The 24,410-nt window shown below is 39.7% G+C and overlaps 1 protein-coding gene across 2 annotated transcripts in view; it reads right to left on the minus strand.

Moving 5' to 3' along the window:
* Positions 1-4,991: 4,991 nt before the first annotated feature.
* The window catches only part of LOC108667921 (U-scoloptoxin(01)-Er1a), a 28,548-nt gene continuing 9,129 nt past the window's right edge, over positions 4,992-24,410 (minus strand). Inside the window, exons 2-6 of one of the 2 annotated variants that reach the window (XM_018155022.2) lie at positions 7,128-7,183; positions 6,781-6,818; positions 6,325-6,492; positions 6,141-6,196; positions 4,992-5,637 (exon numbers count right to left, since the gene is read on the minus strand). In XM_018155022.2, the coding sequence (XP_018010511.1) occupies positions 5,586-5,637; positions 6,141-6,196; positions 6,325-6,492; positions 6,781-6,818; positions 7,128-7,176 (363 nt within the window). In that variant the 5' untranslated portion in view covers positions 7,177-7,183 and the 3' untranslated portion in view covers positions 4,992-5,585. Of the gene's footprint in view, positions 5,638-6,140; positions 6,197-6,268; positions 6,493-6,780; positions 6,819-7,127; positions 7,184-24,410 lie in introns of both variants that reach the window. The other variant, XM_018155021.2, reaches the window with a different exon arrangement.

Raw genomic sequence — 24,410 nt, forward strand, 5'->3', positions numbered from 1 at the left:
AATTTTGTGCTTGTGTGATGAATTGTGTGCGGGTGTGATGTTGGATCAGGCTACCGTAATCTATGTAAATGTGTTTGTGCCTTTAAATTGCACCTGCAATGCGTTACCTTATTGATTTTCCCAAAGCATGAAGTAAAAGTTGTAGAATAAAAAATTGGCGTCTCTGCTGCTTACGCGGTTTTGATCATTGTTGCTATATAAGCCTATTGTCCGGTCAAATTAACCATCTTTATATATAAATATATATATATACTATTAGATATTCTTTTTGGCTTCGCCAAATAAAATGGATGTGGGTCATTTTGTGTTCGATTTCGGCTATTGGGTAGAATACTAATCTATACATACATATTTACTTGTGATATTTCTCCAAGAATCGAAAGTTTAGGTTATCCTGAAATCTATAGTTAAAATTCCTTCAAACTATGTTAAAACATCAAGTTTTATGACAAAAGCACACCAGCAAGTGCCGCATCATATAAACTGTGCACGCTTTGCCTAAATGTGCAATGACTTTTCGTTTATGCATTGGAAAGAAACTGAATTTAGCAGGGATTCATTCAACATAACTGCATTTGGAGTACTTTTAATATTTAAAGAGTACGAAATCCGCCGAAACCAATAAATTGTATATTGTACATCAATGAGCTTACTGATGAGGAGCGCCAAACTTGAGAATATCTAGACTTCTCCTGTCGCTTTGTGGCAGCCCTGGTTCTGGCCACGGTCTGTAACCTCATGCACGCTGTGGTTGTGTCATCACGCTCCATTTAATGCTCCATTTCAATGCACTGAAGCTTTAGTAGAATTATTAATATAATTATGGCTTTGATCTACATTGGCTAAACCTAATGTTCTATAACCTAGATATGAATGCTATTCAGTCTTGATCATCAAAAAAGCTATTAGCGTTGACATTATATTCTGGGCACGAATTTTCTTACCGATTCCATAATCAGGTCATTATTGTTACGGGGCAATAAATCATTCGTATCCGTCCTTTAACGTCGTTGATGATGATACCTGTGATACGATACGATATACCTGTGTGTTTCACCCGCCTTACTGCTCTGCTGGAAGTGTGGTTGTCAAGTTCTTTTAGGTTTTGCGCACTAATCACAACTGTTTCCCTTATCTGTATTGCACAAGCCCTACTGCTGTAAGTGTGCTTGTCAAGTTTTCTTAGATTTAGTGCACGTTCTCTTAGGTTTAGTGCTTTAAGCTCAACTTTATTCCTGTTCCATGTGTCAATGTCATTCATTTGGGTGATGTGCGATCAATTTATATCTTATGGCACCTGATACTTAGTAACAATAACGAGATCGTGAATTGTACAAATATTTTATTTCTATCTGTGATTAATAGTTTTACGGAATTTTATTAGTTCCACGCACTTTCTTTTAACCGTGTTATTAAAGTCATTACAGTAGGTAATCGTATTAAGATGTTACGGTAATCTTATTACCTGAGATGGTTCCGTATTTGTTGTGTTACTTAAAAGTTTAATTATATTGCTTTATACGCTGCAATCGTATTTCTCAAGACGTCGATGAATACGCCAGGAGATTGAACACATTAAACGGGCCGATTGTTTGATCATTCTATGTAATGTGGTCATTGTTCCTCTTCATTTAATGTTGATATTTCAAAATACGTCAGGTCGATTTTAGGAACTGTTTACGTGCGAATTATGTTTAATAAATTTTTGAGCTACGGAGGGTGAGTCTCCATATCAGCAACGCAACTCTAGTCACGTATCACTGCCATCGTAGTCTGTAGGATCTTACTATATATTATTTATGTGTTCTTCTCACTTGCTTTTAATAAGACAATGAGCCTGGAATTTAAAAGTAAAGAAAATAGCCAAAAAGTTCATCATTTCTTATAATCGAAAACGTATAAACGAAAACGAAAACTTTTTGGCTATTTTCTTTACTTTTAAATTCCTGGTAAATTTGCGACTTAAGCAGCCAAGTGATTTTAATACTTGTATCCGACAATGAGCCTGTTTTCTTATAATGTTCTTCACTTTGAATTTGTTCCGTATCGTCGCCTGCTGTTGTTTCCGTACGATCTGTTTATTGAAATTTGTTTTGCTCCCCATTTTACACTTCCCATCCGTGCTGTAGCTGAAATTTTGATGAGCGCTGGTCTCTTCATTTATGATTCGTAGGAAATTTTAGACAGCAACGTACAAGCCTGCCTCACTGTTGTGCGTCTCAAGTTTGTGATTGGGGAAAGATTTGATGTGATACTCGTTTTTATATATCTGTACTAAGTTACGTTAATATTTCCTTTGCTTCTATTGTAATAATTGCACGTAACAATCGATTTCCGATCAGTAACCCGAACCGCAGGAAAAATACGGAACGGAATGCTCGTTGAGTAGCGATAATGTAACTGTCATTAGATAAGTACACCTCGACAGCAAACGCACGCTGATCACTTGTCCAATGCATAGTGGCAACAGTGACACCAAATAAATGTGTGCATAATAACAAAGTTACACGAAACTTCATGACTTTGCCTTACATATGAATTACTCCCCGCCCTTTTCCTACAACATCTGGCTGCTTGGATCAAAATACAAAGCAGGGGAAGTTACCGTGAATCACAATGTAGAATTATATTCGTAATGTATTCATAATTCGTCCCTCTTGAGTTTTGTTCTTCAGATGCTTTCCAACTTGCGTCCATAATCTGAGTTGCAAGATTGTAAGGTTGAGCGAGGATATGTTAGGGCAGGGTGGCCCAGTGGTTACAGTCAGAGTACCAGGATTAACGCACTAGAGAGGCGCGGGTTCGATCCCAGCTCTGTGTGCCAGTTTCTGGTCAGAATCGGCAAGGAGGCCAGGCGGTTAAGCACAGCAATATTGAAGCAGCGAGTTCGAGACCGCAAGAAGCTGTGAAAATTCTGCGATGTTAAGAATCGGCGACAAGCCTACGGCCTACTAACGCTGGAACCGCTTTTATTATTATTATATATTCCGATGAGTGTCCAGATCCTGCCCACCAAGACAACAATTCCAATGTATCAATCTTCTTCTGGGAAATCACAATTCCACGATGAGTGTATAGATTTTACTTAGAAATAAACGTTTACTTAACACTCGATTTTTCTATTACAAAATAATCGAAGTCGATTGTTCTTAGCACATACATATTTAAAACAGGCAGCTGTTGGGCAGACAAAGACTACATACAATGGCGCCCGGAGTAACTCCGGATTCAAACGATCACCATGACCCATAATTTCAAAAATTTTACATGGAGTAATAATAAGTTTACATACAAATACATTTAAAATTGTACGGCGAGCTAAAAACGAAAATGATGGTAGCAAAATGAATAAGAAGTAAAGTCTACTATAATTTCACGATCGTTTTAAATCCACTAAAATTCTCAACAGGCTACGGAATGCAAGATTAGGTTGCCCTTGTCTCTATCGCCAGCAGATCCCATGGCGAAAGAATCTAATCCTCCCACGTGACGTGAGATCTTCGTTTGCCAGCCAGCCAAGAGCATAACTCGGAAACATTTGAGTCCCGCTGGCAAGAGTGTTGGTCGTTTGTTCAAACTCTCATGAAATAACGATGAAATGAAACTCTGATCTATGATGCGCTAGCTACTTTTCTTTGCTTGAAACTGAATGGTTTAGCATTAGTTCTAAAATAAATCCGAAGGTATGAAGTAGCTGTGGAAGTGGTACTTTGCTGCAGCCGTTCATTATTGTTTGCACCATGAGACTCTGAGGTTTGATTTAGCTGGACGAGTGAGGCTCATACACGTGAGATTTGCACCCGCATTCCTGTAAGTCGTGCGCATTAACAATCATTCATTTCATTATTCTATCGTTAGCGGCTGGTTTGTAATAGCCAGTTAGGCGGAAGTGTACTAACCTAATAAATTACAAGCACATGTAACATTACTATGGCCTGTAGTCGCGCATCAGTCATTCGCGGCGGTATATCTTAATACTTATGCAACGAAGAGAAAAGAAAAAAAATTATCTCATTCCGTCTCGGTTCATCGTGTTGAAAACAGTTTGACCTCAAGGTTCAGTTTTCAATATATTGTCCCGTAATAGACATCTGATATGATTAAATAAGAAACATTCGTACAATTTGAATTCTCAATAAAGTTAGTTTAGTAAAACACGAGGCATTGACACCACTGTGCTCCAGAGCCATAGTAAATTTTCGTGTATCGACGGCGGGGAATTTCTTTCCTCTTAAATTCGGCAACCTGATCGCTGTTTTCTTCGTGATGAACGGGAACGGAATGGTTTATTGGTTCAGCGTTCGTATAACAAAGCAATGATGAAGAGAAGGAAGTTAATTCTAACGAGCGTGCGTGAAGGCTTCGATCGATCGTAGGCAATTACAGCGATGTATTCACCGACCTAAACTTGTACTGTGCGTGCTAAAATGGCATTATTTTTAGGCTCCCTTGGCCTAAAAAGTTCTGAGGAAGCTCCTTGAGTTTTTCAATTATTCTCGTTACTATAACTAATTTTGTTCGTCAACATGCCATGGTTGCGGTGCCGGAGGAGACATTGAGACGACCTAACAGAGCGATGCTCAGAGGCAGAGCTTTTTTCCGTTAGTTTCTCGTTAAAATCACAGGTATACTAGTTGTGAACTATCGTGATCATTGGTCTATTGTTGATTTTATTCGGACGTCGATTGCTATACTATACGTTTTGCTGCGAGATCATTTTCGACTGAAAACCGGGCACATTTCTACCCAAAAAATTGCTCAATATGCAGTATTGTGATGGAACCTTACAAGGCACGCTGCTCGAGATCATGGCTCCATTACTAGAGAATTATTGTTGAATTTATATCACTTGTTTGCTTAATTAAATCGCAAATAAACTAAGAATTTAAAAGCAAAGAAAAGTCCACAAAAATTCATATCTTTATAGAAAACGTTTCGGAGACCAGCTCCATCGTGACGATGGAGCTGGTCTCCGAAACGTTTTCTATAAAGATATGAATTTTTGTTGACTTTTCTTTGCTATTAAATTCTTAGAGAATTATTGTGTTTAGGAAGTCACATGCCTAACTATAAATCCTTCAAGTTACTCAACGACAGCTCTAGCGGTACTGGCAAGAAATCAAGCAGAAGCGAAATTTATGGGCATGGAGTATTTACACTATACACAAAACAAAAATCGCAAAATTTTCACCACTCGCAAAACTACACAGAATTTGAGACGTCATTTGTGTTAGAAGCTTTTCCATTGAAGATTTACAACACATTTTATATCGATCGTCATATGTCCACTGCAGTGTGCAGTGCACGGTGGCCCAAAAAATACTAGTATTGCCATTATTTCAATTCGAATTCAGAGCTAAACACAAAAAAATGCTACAACAAATCAATGATATGACGTTGTTTTAGATTAAAAAAGTTGCATTACTAATTCACTATTAATTAAGAGGGGGGGCAATGAAAATCTCCGGCAAATTGTATCACAGGCGATGGCCGCTGCGACCAGGCGGCCGTTAGCGGCAACGGAAGCTCGCCGTTCTTCGCGTGTGTTGTGACGGTGTGACATCATACGTGGCTTACAGCTTCAGTTAAGGATATCTAGGAGGGTCGGTGACGTAGGTCAGTTCGTTTAGATAGAACCTGCACGTAAAAATTACAATATTTTAGTGGTTTTATTCATTAGATATTCGGAAATTAGAAAAAGATGGAAGCCACTGCATTTCATTTTTCTTAGATTTAAATCCGATTACCTTTCATGAAGCACGTGACTTGTTAAGTTTCTTTGTAGAGAACGAAGGGGTTCTACTGATAGTGACAACATTGATTGTGATAGTGACAACATCCACTGATAGTGACAACATTGGGTTGTCACTGATAGTGACAACCACAACTGCAACAACACTCTCCACTGACGTCACAACACCCACAACTGACAACACATATAACTGACACCACTCACCACTGGTTGACGTTGGCAAAGTCCACATTGGACGCCCAGTCACAGATCCTGTACTCCTGGTTACTCTACCACCACTCGCCACCAACACCACCACTCACCACCAACACCACCACTCACCACCAACACCACCACTCACCACTGGTTGGCGTTATCACAGTCTACATTGGACGCCCACACCACTCACCACTGGTTGGCGTTATCGCAGTCCACATTGGACGCCCAGTCACAGATTCTGTACTCCTGGTTACTCTACCACCACCAACACCACCACTCACCACTGACGTTACAACACCCACAACTGACAACACTCACCACTGGTTGGCGTTATCGCAGTCCACATTTGACGCCCAGTCACAGATCCTGTACTCCTGGTTGAAGGCCGTGTCGTTGGCGCACATGTGCGGGATGCGCCGGCCGTCCTCGTCGCACATGTGGAAAAGCTGGCAGTTGAATTCCTGGTCGGCGTAAAATCCGACCGGTCGGTCGGTGCAGTCGAACGTGAACGTTACATTAGGAAATTCTTCCCATCGCTTCACCTGAATAAAAATTTTTTCATTATCGTATGTTTGTACTTTGTGTAATCGACCACGTATGAAGGACAACGTGGGTGCAACAACAAGTATGTAGACCTTAAAAGAGGTAATGTAATGTTTCTTCACCTTCAAACTGCGAGAAGCATTACATTAAACACAAATTTTTATGATATTCCTACAATATTTAGAATTATTATTACCTTTATACAATGAACCTACATATATTCTTCCCTGTGCATTTCGTATAAGAAATATAGCAGAAATTGTCATGTAAGTTAGGTGTGCTCTCACCCTACTGAGCGTCGGCAGCGAGCAGACCACCGTGCACGCTGTGGGAGTATAGAGGTCATCAATCATCTCAAGACTTCAATAAATCTCTTTATTATTGTATTCAATTCAATTATTATAAATTTCATCATCCACTATTCTATCGAACCAGCTTTCAAAGTAACTTAAAAACAACATAAATTAAGAACTTCGCTATTCGGTGTTCGGTAAGAACTTCAGCGCCAACATCACTATGTTATGTTATGTTATTACTTAATACAGTATTATAGTATAGTATCTTCGCCGTTGAAGAATAGGCCTGGATAGGCCTGTCGTATTTAAACGATATATTTTTCGCTAATAGACCTCACCTATGACCATGACAGCGAGTGAGAAGAACGTAGGAAGTTGCCTCGTCATAGTTGATCTGGAAAGAAAACATTTATAATTAAATTAACAAAGGTAGAAAAACAATGTAAATGATTTCAGAGAACGCTTGTTTTCTACTCTTTAACGAAAAAACTTACGTTCAGTTAGAGGTGAATAATGTCAGCCGAGAGACAATGCGTTTTGACATTGAGCGAAGCTTGAACGTTGATGATCATCCAAACTGAATTCTAGGACTAAAGTTTTGAAAGTAGTTTGAATCTTACGGCGTAAAATTGTGAGGTTCGTAAGAAGAACTTCGATAAAAAGTGGCCACAAAACTCAATTATATAATGAAGCTAGCGTGTCCTGATAGCGTATCAGGTGCCCTAAATACTTGAATTTTGTTCTAGCGGCTGACGTGCGAAAATGAAGCAATGTCTTGACAGACTCCAACGCAATCAATGCTCGCGCTCGACGAGAGCTATTGTGCAAATCTTGCCAAGTGGATGTGCTGTGAACAGGCAAGGTGAGATTCAGTAGATCGTACGGCTAAAAGATGGCCGTTGTGGCATAGACTGGAGACAAATTAAGAAATTATGCAATCATGATACCCATACCTTGTAATTGATGACCCTCTTTCGTTAATTAGTCTTTTAACTTACTGGTTGCCCTCTTCTTCACGACCGGGAAATGATTATCAAGCGTTTTTTTTTTTGCAAATCGTTTGCCATTTCCGATGGCATGGCCTTTCCAGAGGCAAAAAATTAAACGCGTTCAAAGCAAGCTAAAGTTCAAGAATAAATTACAAATAATGATTTATGTTACTACTTCTATGATTACACATCTAATGTAATTTATTGCTAAGTGGCTCTCTTAGTCACGAGGTTTCCCTTTATCTAAACATTTTTCTTTGATGGAATTAAATTTTGAACTGTGCAAAGCCAAGGGATAATCCCTCTCTACATATCCCACTCGCCTGTCTTTTTTAGGAAGCAGACTCTGCTCGGTCATGTATGACAGACCTTACAGACAGGTGTTAGAGACTGCATGGCCACTTAACACATTACACAGACAGGTGTTAGAAACTGATCACTTGCAACATTACACAGACAGGTGTTAGAGACTGACCATTACACCTGTCTCTTATACACATCTAGATGTGTATAAGAGACAGACTCACCACTGGTTGGCGTTATCGCAGTCCACATTGGACGCCCAGTCACAGATCCTGCACTCCTGGTTACTCTACCACCACCAACACCACCACTCACCACCACCAACACCACTCACCACTGGTTAGCGTTATCACAGTCCACATTGGACGCCCAGTCACAGATCCTGTACTCCTGGTTACTCTACCACCACCAACACCACCACTCGCCACCAACACCACCACTCACCACACACAGACAGGTGTTAGAGATTGACCACTTGACACATTACAGACAGGGGTTAGAGACTGACCACTTGACACATTACAGACAGGTGTTAGAGACTGACCACTTGACACATTACACTGACAAGTGTTAGAGACTGACCACTTGACACATTACACTGACAGGTGTTAGAGACTGACTACTTAACACATTACAGACAGGTGTTAGAGACTGACCACTTGACACATTACAGACAGGTGTTAGAGACTGACCACTTGACACATTACAGACAGGTGTTAGAGACTGACCACTTGACACATTACAGACAGGTGTTAGAGACTGACCACTTGACACATTACAGACAGGTGTTAGAAACTGACCACTTGACACATTACAGACAGGTGTTAGAGACTGACCACATGACACATTACAGACAGGTGTTAGAGACTGACCACTTGACACATTACACAGACAGGTGTTAGAAACTGATCACTTGACACATTCAGACAGGTGTTAGAGACTGATCACTTGACACATTACAGACAGGTGTTAAAGACTGACCACTTGACACATTACACTGACAGGTGTTAGAGACTGTCCACTTGACACATGACAGACATGTGTTAAAGACTGACCACTTGACGCCTCATAAGCTACTTTCGACTAACATACCAAATCATGCGTTCTTCTGAGCGTTTATACTGACACGTTTTGATTGTGTTGATCGGTCAGAACATAGCAACTTATCCTCAAATGTAAATGTTTCTTGCACAACTAAGCTTCATGATAGATTGGAGAGCTAAACCCCTTGATATTTTTGGACCACACATTATGGTCCATACTTGTGGTCATTGCATACTACTGAGTCATCCCGTCACCAATTTTGCCGTTTAAGGTGAAAGCGTTTCTGCTTCTTTATAGAGATGAAAGAGTTAACAAACTGAACAGAATTTTCGAGGAGTAGACTTCATCAACTGAAAAATATTGATATATGTGACGTGAAAGAAATTAATGTGTGACGTAGAAATTAGCAACGAATTTTTCATCCCTCGCCGCTTCATTTATTGATGCCATCAATGATCGATGTAACGGAGAAATCAACTCGAAAATGTTCAAATTAGACATCGCTTGCTATATCATTGCCAAGTTTTTCAGATGCAATATTGTTAAGACCCTATATGTTGACATGCTAGGTTGACAAGACGCGATTTTATTGAGATACTATATTATTTAGTGGCGTGCTGTATTATCAGGACGCAATTTCATTGAAATGCTATGTTGTTGATATGCTTTGTTATTGAGATATGTACTGGCGATGGATATTAAGATAGTGAATTTTTATTGAATTTTCTTACTTATTGAAATGGTCTTTCATTTGAGTTGGAACAAGATTTCACGGATGGAGGAACGTGTTACTGGACAAATTCTGCTTGTCCTTACTTAATTCAACAAGAACATAATTTCGAAAGATTTACATTAAACAAACGTTGAATATATCTCTCCATGCACTCATATAGGTAACTTCCGTTAGATTGTGTGCTATTATAAATGCTGAAGAATTTAACTGAAATTAAGAAAGGTCAACCATAGAACATATTAGCAAACACCACCAACTTGACCATAAATTCAAATGATGCTGCTTCACTGACTCTAATGTATCTCGCGGGAAGTTTTTATCGTCGCAGCATATCGATACGCGTGCATAAAAGACGGTCGTAAATGAACTAACGGAGGAGCTGGAGAAGCACGCGGTCAAGGCTGTCGGCCAGCAAGCAAGACGACAGATCCGGACTAGTGAGTTTAGTAGGAGAATGTCCCTGCTTGTCTCGAGCTGCTGCCTCTCTGGATACGAGACAAGTTGCTGTTTCAGCAAACACTGTGCGGTTAATAAGCTTTGGCAAGCGTAAAATGCAGCTCCAATTGCAGTACATATAACTTCAATATAAGGTGATATGTTTCGAAATTCACAAAATAGATTCATCCAGTTAAGAATTTTATTGTCACCAGATGCAAACTTGAATTTTCAATGCGGTGAAAGTAATTACGCATTATGGAGTTTAAACAACGTGTTTGCCAATGCTAGAGACCAATAGTAGCGTTTGAATGACTGTTCGTTTTTCTCCTCTGTAGGACATTACGCATTCCTTTTAGATTTCAGTCAATTGAGAAAATACATTAATGCATAGTAATGGATTTTTAAAAATTAATTTAAACCTTACCTCTCCACCAAGAGGGCAGAAGAAAGTTATGTTATCTTCTCTTGAGATGAATTGAGTAAATTCAAGTGCGTTGGTTTTTCCACTAAGATGCCATAATAGGAGTAACATTTTAGTTTGGCATCAAAATGGAACAGAGCCGAAAGTTGTCATTCTTTGCATAAACCTATTACTTTCCCATGATGTACACGGAAGAGTAAAATGTTCTTCGTTGAGCTGAGACCCAAAGATCTCCATCACCATGCACGCGAGGGATAGGTACATGGAACTGCTGTTCGGCGCATGAGCTGAGACCCAAAGATCTCCATCACTATGCACGCGTTACATGGAACTGCATGCTGCTCGGCGCATTTAGTTAGCGCTATCATACACAGCGGGTGTGAACGCTGTCATTCTCACGGTGAACTTGACTTCTGACCCGCAGGTCAGGCGTGCTCTTCAGCTGCTTGTATTACACCCACACGGGCCTCGCTTCTATATACCGCATATGTTGGCAACTTATGGCTGTTGCATTTAGAGGACGCTGGATAAGTGATCCTGGTGGGCATAATATTCCTGCCATCAGTCGATTAGTTATAACTCGTCCGGCCAGTGGTAGACAGCACTTACTATAATTTCTTACTAAAAGCGTTTCGTACTATTGGTAATAGTTAAGCTTGATTTTGTGACTGAAATGTGTGATCTTGAAGATATGATACATAAGATATTGGCTCCAAATATTTGGCAGAGAACGATTGCTATAACAAGGTTAACCATAATCCGTAATATTAGATTATGACATTTTGTGATATAATTATATGTTGCTAGATGTTGATTGAATTATATGTTGGTAGTTGAGCACCAGCATGTGATGCCTCATCATCTAGTGGGGAAGTCGAGTGTGTGAAAGCAAGGCAACTTAATAACCTTGACCCTGGCTACACTGTTTGAATTTAGTATCTTTTAATCCTCTTCCTCCTCTCCTCCCCTGAACATCTCTCTTCTACACTCTTCTCGAGCGTTTCTGCAGTTGGTTTTCACTCTATTCACCTCTGGGGTTACTCTTATCATTAGAGATTATTCTCTCTTTGCTTTAATGCAACCACTCTTCTCTCTTTTTTTTTCGTTCGGTAATGGTTAGGTTAGGTAATGTAGGTTACAGTAGTCGGATTGGTAATAAAACTGTTTCTTTCGCAATATAGGAAAAATCTTCCAAATTCATCCCTGCACTTGCGGCTGCATTGAAGCAGTTTTGCAATGCTCATCCTCCCTAAACATATTTCTTGGCTCCGAAGATTCCACTCTTGATCCATGCTCACTACTAAACTCATGCCTATCTTTTGATATTATCAACTCGATGACTAATAAGGAGTTAGGTCATTGTAAAGATAATGTATTCGAAGCTATTAGATCAATGTGCGTCACAATAAAAAACAGCATACACTCAATGTATGCGTAAGAAACTCGTTACTCTGTAGCAATGTCACAAGGAAAATGGGCCGACTTCGGCGATGCTAAAGTCAGCAGATCCTGCCTATACAGTTCGAAAACTAGTCAAATCTGACTACTATTCCAAAGTGATGCCAAAGCCACTATAGGTAATGATTGCCCACCTGACAAAACGTTAATCGTCTATCATTGTAAATGTACAGAGCTTGGCCATTATCCAATGCGATCAAGCATGGCCGCCTGTTTGTCTGAATATTGTGCATATCGACGATATTATCGATTCCGCTCTGCCCCACGTGTTTCCAATAATTCATTCTATATTTTTTTTAGTATATAGTATGGCTGTAGAAACGACTAGCTGAGAAATGCACATTCATACAAGGTGCGCGAACATGCAGCCATTAGAGGCTACTCTAAACCTAACTGCTGAGCCGTCGTTTCTGTGCAATATAGTCCTGCCAGGGGCCATACTTTCAAAACTCGCTAAGTGTACGTAAGTACTTACGCACTATTTTCTTGTGTTTGATAGGTGGATTTTGCTTGAAAGGCCGTCAATTATTGGCTGATGAACTTACGATCTCTTAACTTTTTTTGAAAGTATAGGCCCAGGGAAAAGGAAAAGAAGATCGTAACCTCAGTATTTCAACACGATATTTATATTCCACACCACGCACCCGCAAAACGAGCGCTCCGAGACTCCTATCCACGGTTGTAACTCCTACCATAGGAATCGGTCAAACGGGTGCATCTTGCAATATTAGCCCCCTCAGGGGGGACTTCTGACGCGTGTCTGTGCTCGTCAGAAGTCCAATGGGATTTCGCGCTCCTAGGGGGATTGTTCCTGAGCGCCCCACCGCTGAGTTCGCGGTGTCTGACTGCAGGTCTCAGTTGTGGGGTTAAGTTTATTATGTAGGTAGGATTCCTTACATTAAGTTATTATGTAGGTAGGATTCCTTATGAATTTCAAAAAAATTACAAACTCGGTGCAGTGTGTGGAGAAATTGTTTGACGCCAGTTTGACCGAGACCGGCCTGCCAAATTAAAAAAAAATAGTTCAGTACTCACTGCAGTGAGTGACAGAGAGCGCATTTTCTCGTGAAAAAAAATCAACGAAAACGTGAAGTAACGGACGGATGGACATGACGAGCACAATAGCGCCTTTTTTCCATAAATGAGAAAATACTCTAAAAGTATCAAGTATAACATATGTATGACTGAAACAATGTGAGCAAACCAGAAAATATGGTGCGCTATTGAGACATGGGAATGACTTGCTTCAGGACACATTAAGAACTTCTCGGACGGCCATTGCAAGGCTAAGAATTTCCACCTATTTATTGCCAGATAGAATCCAAGTTCAGAAACATACTTTACGAGACCAGTTCAGTGTGCACGCGACCTGGCGTGCGCCTGCAAAGTGTATGTTAATGGAGGCGCAGGAAGTTCGCGTGTTGTGATGATTTTTCCTGCCTGAATTATTAGTTGGTCGAGCGGTAAAGGTTTAACCTTCAACACAAGATCTCCAGTGTCTGGGTCAGACGTTGTAAGCAACCTTGCCTGGCTAAAGGCATAAGATCGAGTATCCAGCGGTCACCACATCTTTCATCCTGCCCATGTACCCAACTTTATTGGGTCAAATCGATTTATGGGTACAGACTTAAACCAGTTCATGCTCCGTCTACCACTTGCACTTGATAATCAAGGAAATTATTTGAACGAAATTATAGGACTTAGTACAAGTTTTTGTCGTATTTACCAGGGTGAGACGCCGCATGATCTGATGGCTAATAAGAGTGCTTAAATGTTATTGTACACCCGGTAGCTCAAGGCCAGCTTGAACTATCACCCAGGAGTGTAGAAGAATTAACTCTTAACACTGGTAGGCTAGAATAAAACTGTATGATAGGAGATTGTTTGATTTTTGGGGGGTAAATGTGCATTGATCGGTAGGGCTTCATCGTGCAGCGTTGCAACTATATTTTTTCATGCATCTTTGCAATGTTAATGACAATGCAGATGTGGAGCCGTCTCAGGAGACTCTCACTTGTTCCAGATAAAACTTCACTATCTCAGAATGCGACAAAGTCTGAGTATATGTCTATAATCGTCGACTAAGCGATTACAAAAACAAAAAAGAAAGCTATTGCTGTTTAAGTGGCTATAGATACTTTTTTTAACAGTTGTTGGTTTTTACCAATCAAATTTACAACCATTACTAAAGTTTAATTTGTTTAAACAAGAAAAAATTGCATTTCAAGCAACAAATGGCGCAATAATATTCAATAAAATGCTCTTTGCAGACTCACAACATCTAAACTATAACTCGAGAACACCCAAGCGAGTCGTATTCTCGAGTCAATAACCCAAGAATACCCCAAGCATTCGCAGCAGCAGAGCACCGAGTGCACTCTGACGATCCCTGCCAAAAAGCAAGCAAACTTTCTCTGTTTGCCCTTTACTTGAGCCCAAACTCCCCGCTGACTCTTACAACAAACCAAGGACCATAAATCACCGGTAAATTTCACCGAACTTGATGCCATTGTTCGTTCTGTACATGCTGCACTAGCTTGAAGTTCAAGATGTGGTGCGCATTCAACTATTTTGCTCCGAGATAATGCGCAAAATAGAAGGAAAACTTCATGAACGTAAATAGATGACACTGGTTTGAGAAATGCCACGCGCATTTCGCGTCTGCTACATCAGGTTCGGGTTGTCAGTTTAGCCCGCATTTCCCTCGTTCATTTACCAAGGTTCATACAAGACACGACTCCGCTATGCCACAGGCAAGTCCCGGCGAAACATCGCTGGATTGCTGTGATATATCTTTTGCCAGCCCTTACATGCTTGGAAATTCCATATCTACTGCCATCAGCTGCAAGACTTTCACTGATGGCATTCTCAACCATCACCTCCGCATAACGCATTCAGGATTGTGTAAGAACAGAACAAAATATTAACATCAATATATAGAAGAGTCTTTTTTTTCAGCCGTAAATGTATTGAGCTCAATAGATGAAATCAGTCAATCTTCCCTTATATTTAGACCGAACTTGTGCAACGAAAATTTAATTTCTGCAACTTTAAATTTTACAAAGATTTTTTCGCTTTCTTGATGGTTCTAATCAGCAGATATATGTCTTCAATAATCTAATTCATTCTCGCAAGAATTTGATTAATTCAACATAATCTTCCAATTTAACCGCACCGGCGCAAAACATACTAATCTGACTTCAAAAATTCTTAGTAAATAATATTTCTGTCAACTGTCATTTTTTATCAAATGACAAAAATGACCACTTCAGGATTGAAAGGCTCGAAAAATCTAATAAGACGCTACAGCGCTACAACAAAATCTAATAAGACGCTACAGCGCTACAACAAAATCTAATATGAAGCTACAACGCTACAACAAAATCTAATATGACGCTACAGCGCTACAACGAAATCTAATATGACGCTACAGCGCTACAACAAAATCTAATAAGACGCTACAGCACAACAACAAAATCTAATAAGACGCTACAGCGCTACAACAAAATCTAATAAGACGCTACAGCACAACAACAAAATCTAATAAGACGCTACAGCGCTACAACAAAATCTAATATGACCCTACAGCGCTACAACAAAATCTAATAAGACGCTACAGCGCTACAACTCTACGACGCTGCCACGCTACAGCGCTACAACTCTATCACGCTACAGCGCTTCAACTCTAAAGCGCTACAGCGCTACAACTCTACAACGCTACAACGCTGCCACGCTACAGCGCTACAACTCTACGACGCTACCACGCTACAGCGCTACAACTCTACCACGCTACAACGCTACAACTCTACGACGCTACCACGCTACAGCGCTACAACTCTACCACGCTGCCACGCTACAGCGCTACAACTCTACCACGCTGCCACGCTACAGCGCTACAACACTACCACGCTACCACGCTACACCTCTACCGCGCTACAGCGCTACAACTCTACAACGCTACAGCGCTACACGTGCACAGCGCTACAACTCTACGACGCTGCCACGCTACAGCGCTACAACTTTACCACGCTACAGCGCTACAACGCTACAACTCTACGGCGCTGCCACGCTACAGCGCTTCAACACTACAACTCTACCACGCTTCCACGCTACAGCGCTACAACACTACGACGCTGCCACGCTACAGCGCAACAACTCTACCACGCTGCCGCTGCCACGCTGCCAAGTTACAGCGCCACAACTCTACAACTCTACAACGCTACAGCGCTGCACGTGCACGCTGCCTCTCAGGCGCCGAGTCGCGCAACCTTCCAAGGATGGCGAGCGAGCGCCTTTCTCCTGCAGAGCGCCATGGCTTCTCTTCAATCAGTCAGAGGCGGGATTATCAGCAATAATAACAAGGCCGTGAAGGGCGCCAGGGCTTCTCTTCAATCAGAGGCGGGATTATCAGCAATAATAACAAGGCCGTGAAGGGCGCCAGGGCTTCTCTTCAATCAGTCAGAGGCGGGATTATCAGCAATAATAACAAGGCGGTGAAGGCACGCGTTAACAACTGAAATTGAAAGATTCCTAACGTCTTTAACAGAATTGTAAACGAGCATCTCCTCACGTTCACACTCATCATATGCTTGTAAAACAAAATATTCTGAACAAGTGTCGAGTCTTCGGCGCCTCTTTGCCGAATGAATAAGTCGCTGTAAGGCTCGATATCGGTACTTGTTTCGATAAATAACATTACGGTACTTTGATTGTTAAGTGGCACTAATGTTCCAATTGAAAAATGAAACGATTCTCCGAATCGTCTTGGACTTTTCTAAAGAAACAAATTGTCTTTTTCGTCTCAAGATTTACATACTCTATATTATAGTAGTATAGTACAGTATCTTTGGCAAAGAAGAATAGGCCTGGATAGGCCTGTCGCTAATTCTTAATTTTTCTTATCTAGACTGGCCCTTTTGATCAAATCTATTCAACGGACGGTAGGTTTAAAACGCTATAGCTTCTGGTTTCGCTATTCTATAGCAAAACGCTAAAGAATGAGGCTTCAGGTTCAAGTGATGAGACGTGCATTAATTTTGCGATATCTCTCATCAAAAGACAACGCCAGAACACACTTGACTTAATGCTTACCTCATTGCTCACTGTGTATGCGATGCATACAATTGCAATTGGAGAGCACTTCTCGGTCCAAAGATTTTCATACCTGACCAGACCTCGGGATGCGACTGCGTTCCTTAGTTCTTAGCACGTACCTGCAAAAACAAAGCAAATTCAGTTTTCTTATATTTTTATTTATTAAAATCAGAGTGTTACATTTTTGTAATAAGCATGCGCGCTATGAAGGAAAATAGTCGCTGTTATTCAGGTAGGATGTATCATTGAAATATAGAGTATTTGTAATATGATTGTCCATTAAATTTAAAAAATTTTAATTTAAACCCCAGTCAACAAACGGAAAATTGCTTGCATTTATTTTTAATATTGATGGTTCATACATAAAACGACATCCTGAGTTAAGAAAAGTTTTCAAAAACAATTTTAGTGTATTTCATGTGGTAGGCATTGTAGCACACGAGACGATAATTGTATTGTATTTATTGTTGTATTATTGTAGCAGGTATTATAACACGCTGACCCAACGTTGCGTATAAATAACATCGCATCAACAATAGAAATACAGGAGACTATTTTCCCTGGTTTAGGCGCGCTAATTAAGGTACATAATTCGACACTTGGACGAACAAACGCCCGCGGTCCCGAGGCTTCACATGCGCGACCTCAGAACAATTGGACTTACATAACATAACATAACATAACATAACATAACATAGCGATCTCGGCGCTGAAGCGTAGGCCTGATGTGGCCTGTCGCCGATTCTTTTCCTTTTCGTGCCTTGTTCATAGATCTAAACTCGTGTCATTTGACCGGATCTTTTCATGACTGACGATGGTTTGAAGTAGCTACTAGACTTCCACTGGGTTCGATATGGTGCTAGGCATTTCAAATCTGAACGTATATTTTTCCATAGCTCTATCTAGTCTGTTCTTGGTTTATACTTGGCCAGCTTGGGGCAGCAGAGACGCACGCATCGCTTCAATGCCTCCAATTAAGTCCAAAAATAAATTAATTAAGGGAGAGAATGAGAGAGAAAACAATTACTTTCTGTTAACCCTGATCTTGACCTTGCAGTGAAGCGTAAAACTCAGACTATCTTCTACCTATTGAGGCACGCAAGCGTAAACGAAAGATGTGTTTAAATACTTGTCTAAATTCCAACCTCGCTCTTACAGTTTGAGTGAACAGGGGAAATAAATGAGCGTTTAAATGATGTATAATTCTTTCGATTAAAAACTCATGCATTTTATTCCTCATTTTCCGCTGTTAGCCACTTGCTTGATTGTTCAGAACCACTAGAAACTGAACAATTTGAATTGAACATGAATAAAAGTGCTCTTTTTCCTTGAAAGGTGGTTGGTTATTTGCAAGATATGAACACTTGAACGTCTAAAATTATTTTAGCTGCATTATTTCTTAGTTGTTGGACTTGACTAGATTCAACATACACCCGACCTCACTCCATCAATTAAAACTATTACAAAGCAGTGAATAAGTTTAAGACAACAATAATATACTCGATCATGTCGGAACTGTAATATCGGGAAGCGAGCAAGGTTTGCAGCATCATGTACTTAATTATTGCTGAGCGATAAAACATTGCAACGTACAATAAAATCCTATGAATAAATGAAGGCCATCGGAATAGTGACAATGTTTCTTAATCCAATTTCCTATTTTTCATTTATTTAAATTTGTTTACCCATTTTAATGAACAATGGTCGAACTTATGCATTTTCGTTCGTACGTTCATCCTGACACAGCTATACTGAGCTCACTTTGAGACAAGTTTGTTAAGGATAAAGCGCGTATAAAAATTTATGAATTGTGCATGCACTACAATGATACAGTGCCATACCACAGTAAGAATTTTTATCTATCTTCATTCCGGTGCCAACAAGCACTTGGGATGAAGGTTTATTCTTACCTATACAGAAGAACCAACCATAGTTCAGTAGTGCGGGCTCACGCACGTTTTTTAGTTACATTTATTACAATTCTATCATTGATTGGGTGAAACGAAATAATTTTATCATCGACAGTCAAATTATTTATAGAAGTATTCTGGGTAGAAATTCATTTGTTCTGTTATCGGAAATGCAAGAAATCTTCTCAAAATATTGAGCTAAATTCAACGAATAATCTTCGATAATCGAGAGATCGTTGCGGAAAAAAGAGATGATTTATTAATAATTTTATTTCACTGTTTAGGTGTCAGTTCAGGCTGAACACCATGGTCTATTCCAAAGATCAATGTTTGCGTTCAAATTAAATTTTTTCCTAGCAGTTGTATATGAAAACGAGTAAATAAACTCAGTTTTTTAGCAGCTTTATAAATAAATAAATCTCGTGAAATAATATGCAAAAAGAAGTTAATAACGAAAACGTGAAGACTGATCAGTACCACGACAATACTGATCCCAATTCAAATATTACTATTACGAACGAAAAAGATTTCCTCTGAATTTTCACCAATCTGTGGAAATTTTCCCAGCCACGGAGAAAACTTTCACCTTGACTCGATCTGTAAATCTGCTGCACGCTGACCCGATGCAAATCTCAGTGGAGTGCTCTACCAGGAATCATTTCTTGTCTGCTATAAGGCCGGTCGCGTAAGCTATGCAGTCTTCATCAATGCCGTCCTAGCCTCCACTATCAGGCTAGCGATATCATCTGAATTTACTTTCTAGACATAAGCTAAATGTACTTAACTTGCTAATGGGCTCTAGCATACAGGAAATGCTACTATCAACCACTTGCACCTGACAATTTATATCATTTTTTCAAAAGTAAGTCAAGAAATTAGCTGCTCTGTAAATGTCTGTCACGCAAATGAAATGCTCACGATACTTGAAGTTTTTAAGACAGGCGAAACTTGTAGTTCTAAAGACAGGCGAAACTTGAAATTCTAAAGACAGGCGACACTTGAAGTTTTAAAAACAGGCGAAACTTGAAGTTTTAAAGACAGGCGAAACTTGAAGTTCTAAAGACAGGCGACACTTGAAGTTTTAAAGACAGGCGAAACTTGAAGTTTTAAAGACAGACGAAACTTGAAGTTCTAAAGACAGGCGAAACTTGAAGTTCTAAATACAGGCGAAACTTGAAATTCTAAAGACAGGCGAAACTTTAAGCTTTTAAAACAGGCGACATTTGAAGTTTTAAAAACAGGCGAAACTTGAGTTTTTTAAGACAGGCAATACTTGAAGTTCTAAAGACAGGCGACACTTGAAGTTCTAAAGACAGGCGAAACTTGAAATTCTAAAGACAGGCGAAACTTGAAATTCTAAAGACAGGCGAAACTTGAAATTCTAAAGACAGGCGACACTTGAAATTCTAAAGACAGGCGACACTTGAAATTCTAAAGACAGGCGAAACTTGAAGTTTTTAGACAGGCGAAACTCAAAGTTCTGAAGACAGGCGAAACTTGAAGCTCTAAAGACAGGCGAAACTTGAAGCTTTAAAGACAGGCGACACTTGAAGTTCTGAAGACAGGCGAAACTTGAAGCTTTAAAGACAGGCGAAACTTGAAGTTTTAAAGACAGGCGAAACTTGAAGTTTTAAAGACAGACGAAACTTGAAGTTTTTAAGACAGGCGACAATTGAAGTTCTAAAATGAACTAAATGAACGCTTCTATTACACAGGCGAAATTTGAAGTTTTAAAAACAGACGAAACTTGAAGCTTTAAAGACAGACGAAACTTGAAGTTTTTAAGACAGGCGATACTTGAAGCTTTTAAAACAGGCGAAACTTGAAGCTTTTAAAACAAGCGACATTTGAAGTTTTAAAGACAGGCGAAACTTGAAGTTTTTAAGACAGACGAAACTTGAAGTTTTTAAGACAGGCGACAATTGAAGTTCTAAAATGAACTAAATGAACGCTTCTATTACACAGTCGTCCCCAAGATACCACTGGCACCATCAGCTTCCATATATGTTGATGTTCTTTATTTGCTAAATTCGCAACAAATACCGAATGCCGGCAGCGTGATAACTTATAAACGAGTCGCAATATAATTTTGGTCGGTAATTTGAAAAGCTCGCTGGGTATATTAGATGTGATTCAGAACAAACGGTGTAACGAAACATCTACATAAAGTTTGTTTTCCTCATTGCATCAACAATTTCCGGGACCGCACGTCTACAAAAAAGAGAATCGTCGTAGTCTCTGACTCACTAATTATTTCAAAATTTTTATCGTCTAGATAATTTTCACATACTATTTCAAACATTGCCTTGCACTCGGCTAGTCGTTTCCTTTATTTTACGAACATTTGAGTGGTGTATAACGACGTCTCGGCCAAAACACTAATTATTGATTCTAGGATAACAGCTAGGGTTCTGTTTTGAGGCTATATTAAGCGTAGTAAGTCATTCGATTGAGAAAGTGAAATGAATCTTTTGAAACAACCAAATTTTAGAGTCACCAATGACGGTACCATTCTCTAGCTCAGATCTTAGCTGATGTATGAATTTGATGGAATTTGTGTAGAGGTAGAGGAGGGAATACTTGGTGACTGCCCACTCGTTGATGATGGAAAGCTAAAAAAAAGTATTTAGTTTCAACGGCGCTGGCTGCCAAGTTTGGCCAGCAGTTCTGCTGAACGTTATTTGGAAAATCAAAGTTCCTCCATGTTTCTTAATACGGTTCATCATAAGGCATCTCTAAATAAAATCTAGCATTACCCAAACATCAGAAGCAGCATTTAAGAGAACCAAATGCAAGGCCTGCAATCTCATCTTCAATTGTTATGAATTTGACCCACAATGCAGCTGAATAGAAGTTAGTATACCAGACGCTCCCATAGATCACCGGCCCCAATTATGGACGAAGGAAGACAGACGAGTGTTGATGCATATCAGGTCAACTTGGTGCTGTGCATTCGTGGTTCTTTGTGTTGATCTCGACAGCCTCCACAACTGTAGAGCGACCTCATCGAGGTCGACCGCTTACCTTCCATGCAGCAAGAATAATTCTAGAAACTAAGGACGACGGCCATCGGTCATTGCAAGGCTGCCGATAACCCGTCAGAGAGTGCCACTCAACACAACATCCATGGCTGCGTTAATGCTTAAGGGAAATCAAAGCAACCAGCATGGCATGCAATATTTAACGCTGCAGGCGTCTGGGATTATAAGCACCGAAGTAAATGTATGAATCGTTACATAAACTGTATACGAAATTGGTAGCAAAAATTCCAATACATTTGTGATTTTAATTTAATTAAGGGTGAGATACTCCAATTTGAACAGGATATTTTTTGACCAGCAAGGATATGCTGTAGGTTGAGGACGCTCGGTTCACCCGCAGATCCTCTGGCTTGTGAGCGTCGCCAAAAGCTGGTCTTCGGCAAGTGAACGTTAAAAAATTAACTGCAATTTTGTCTGTCTATCTTGCATTGAATTTAGGATTATTTTAGTGAGTAGTTTTCCCTTCGTCTGAATGATTTTAACCATAACAATCTTGTTGTTTATTAGAATAATTGTTAAGCTTTCTCAATACTGTTATAAAATAAAAATGTTAGTTGTGGTGCCAAGCTCTTTATTGAACATATTGGTTAACAAATAACTTCTTCAAATCTGACGACTCCAAGGATATTAAAATAAGATACTTTCTAATACAATTAGGAAAATACCCAAACATTTATGATATTATGTGGCATAATCAAAACTTGGATATGACATATACAATTACATATAAAGAACAGCTAGCTTATACGTATGTAGAGCTATTATAGTCATTTTCATGTGTGATTATTTTGTTGTCGCCTGTATCAGCTATCTTATGCTTAGAATCTTCTTAATAAACACATAATATAATCGTACAAATCATTTTGGTGCACTACATTCACCGTAATATTGTGAAAATTATATAAATATGAGCTACACGAGAGCTTCTCCGCCGCGGCACTTTTTTTAACGTACAGTTTGACTGGGAACTTCAATATTAATCACCAGCAACTCATTCGAACTCAATATTTACTTAACCTTTATCGCAATTAAGAAAATTGTAAAAAAATTAATCATCAAACATTAAGGCTTAAGAAAATTGTAAGAAAATTTTTTCGCATTTTTTTGAAACTTCGCATTTTTTCGTTTTGAAGTTCGTGGAAATTATTTAGAGACCCAGTAAAGAATGATGTCGATTAAATATTTTTTGCCTTGTCTAAGCTGATGAATTTTTTCTAGTGGAGACCCGAGACTGCACTTATTATAGCACGAGGCTCGAGGCAGCCGCTGACCTGGTATACGGCAAAGGTCTCGAGCAACTGGTTCGACTCCTTCTGATTCATGAGACTGACTTTTTTGTGGTATTTTACTGAGAGTGCAAGGAAGTTCAAAAGTAGAATTATGCTAGCCTACTCTTTCTTCGGTGACTCACAGCGATCGTACAGCGACATGGATATCCAAAGAATCAAAATTGTCTTAAGAAAGTCATGGTTAGTTTTATTTACTGAAGGGATGGCGTAGAAAACTTCAAACTTGTGTCGTACCTCTTTTTACTAATTTAGTTTAGCTTTTCACAGCCAGTACAGGCACTTTTTTCTTCAGAGTGTAATAAAACTGATGACGCTTTTCTATTTTGAAGTCGTTCACTGCAATATACGTGATTTGATCCAATGGATATGATGCACAGAGGGACAAAGTGTGTCGTGTAGAGTGAAGGTAAGTGAGTCACCGACCGATGATTACCGTTTGCGCGGTCAGCGCTGAAGAGAAAGCTTCTGCTGCTTGCAACGCATTGCTTTGATGACACGTTAATGGTTCCTTCGATACGACGAAAGTTTCTGCTGCTTGCAGTGCATTGCTTTGATGACACGTTAATGGTTCCTTTGATACGACGAAAGTTTCTTGACGCTTGCAGTGCATTGCATTGATGACACGTTAATGGTTCCTTTGATACGATGAAATTTTCTTGACGCTTGCAGTGTATCGCATTGATGACACGTTAATGGCTGTCTCTTATACACATCTAGATGTGTATAAGAGACAGGCTCTGTACACTTCAAGCAGCTCTGTACACGTCAAGCAGCTCTGTACACTTCCAGCAGCTCTGTACACTTCCAGCAGCTCTGTACACGTCAAGCAGCTCTGTACCTGTCTCTTATACACATCTAGATGTGTATAAGAGACAGAGGCAGCTCTGTACACTTCAAGCAG

The sequence above is a fragment of the Hyalella azteca genome, unplaced genomic scaffold (assembly GCF_000764305.2).
Source record: "Hyalella azteca isolate HAZT.00-mixed unplaced genomic scaffold, Hazt_2.0.2 contig13214, whole genome shotgun sequence".
NCBI lineage: Eukaryota > Metazoa > Arthropoda > Malacostraca > Amphipoda > Hyalellidae > Hyalella > Hyalella azteca.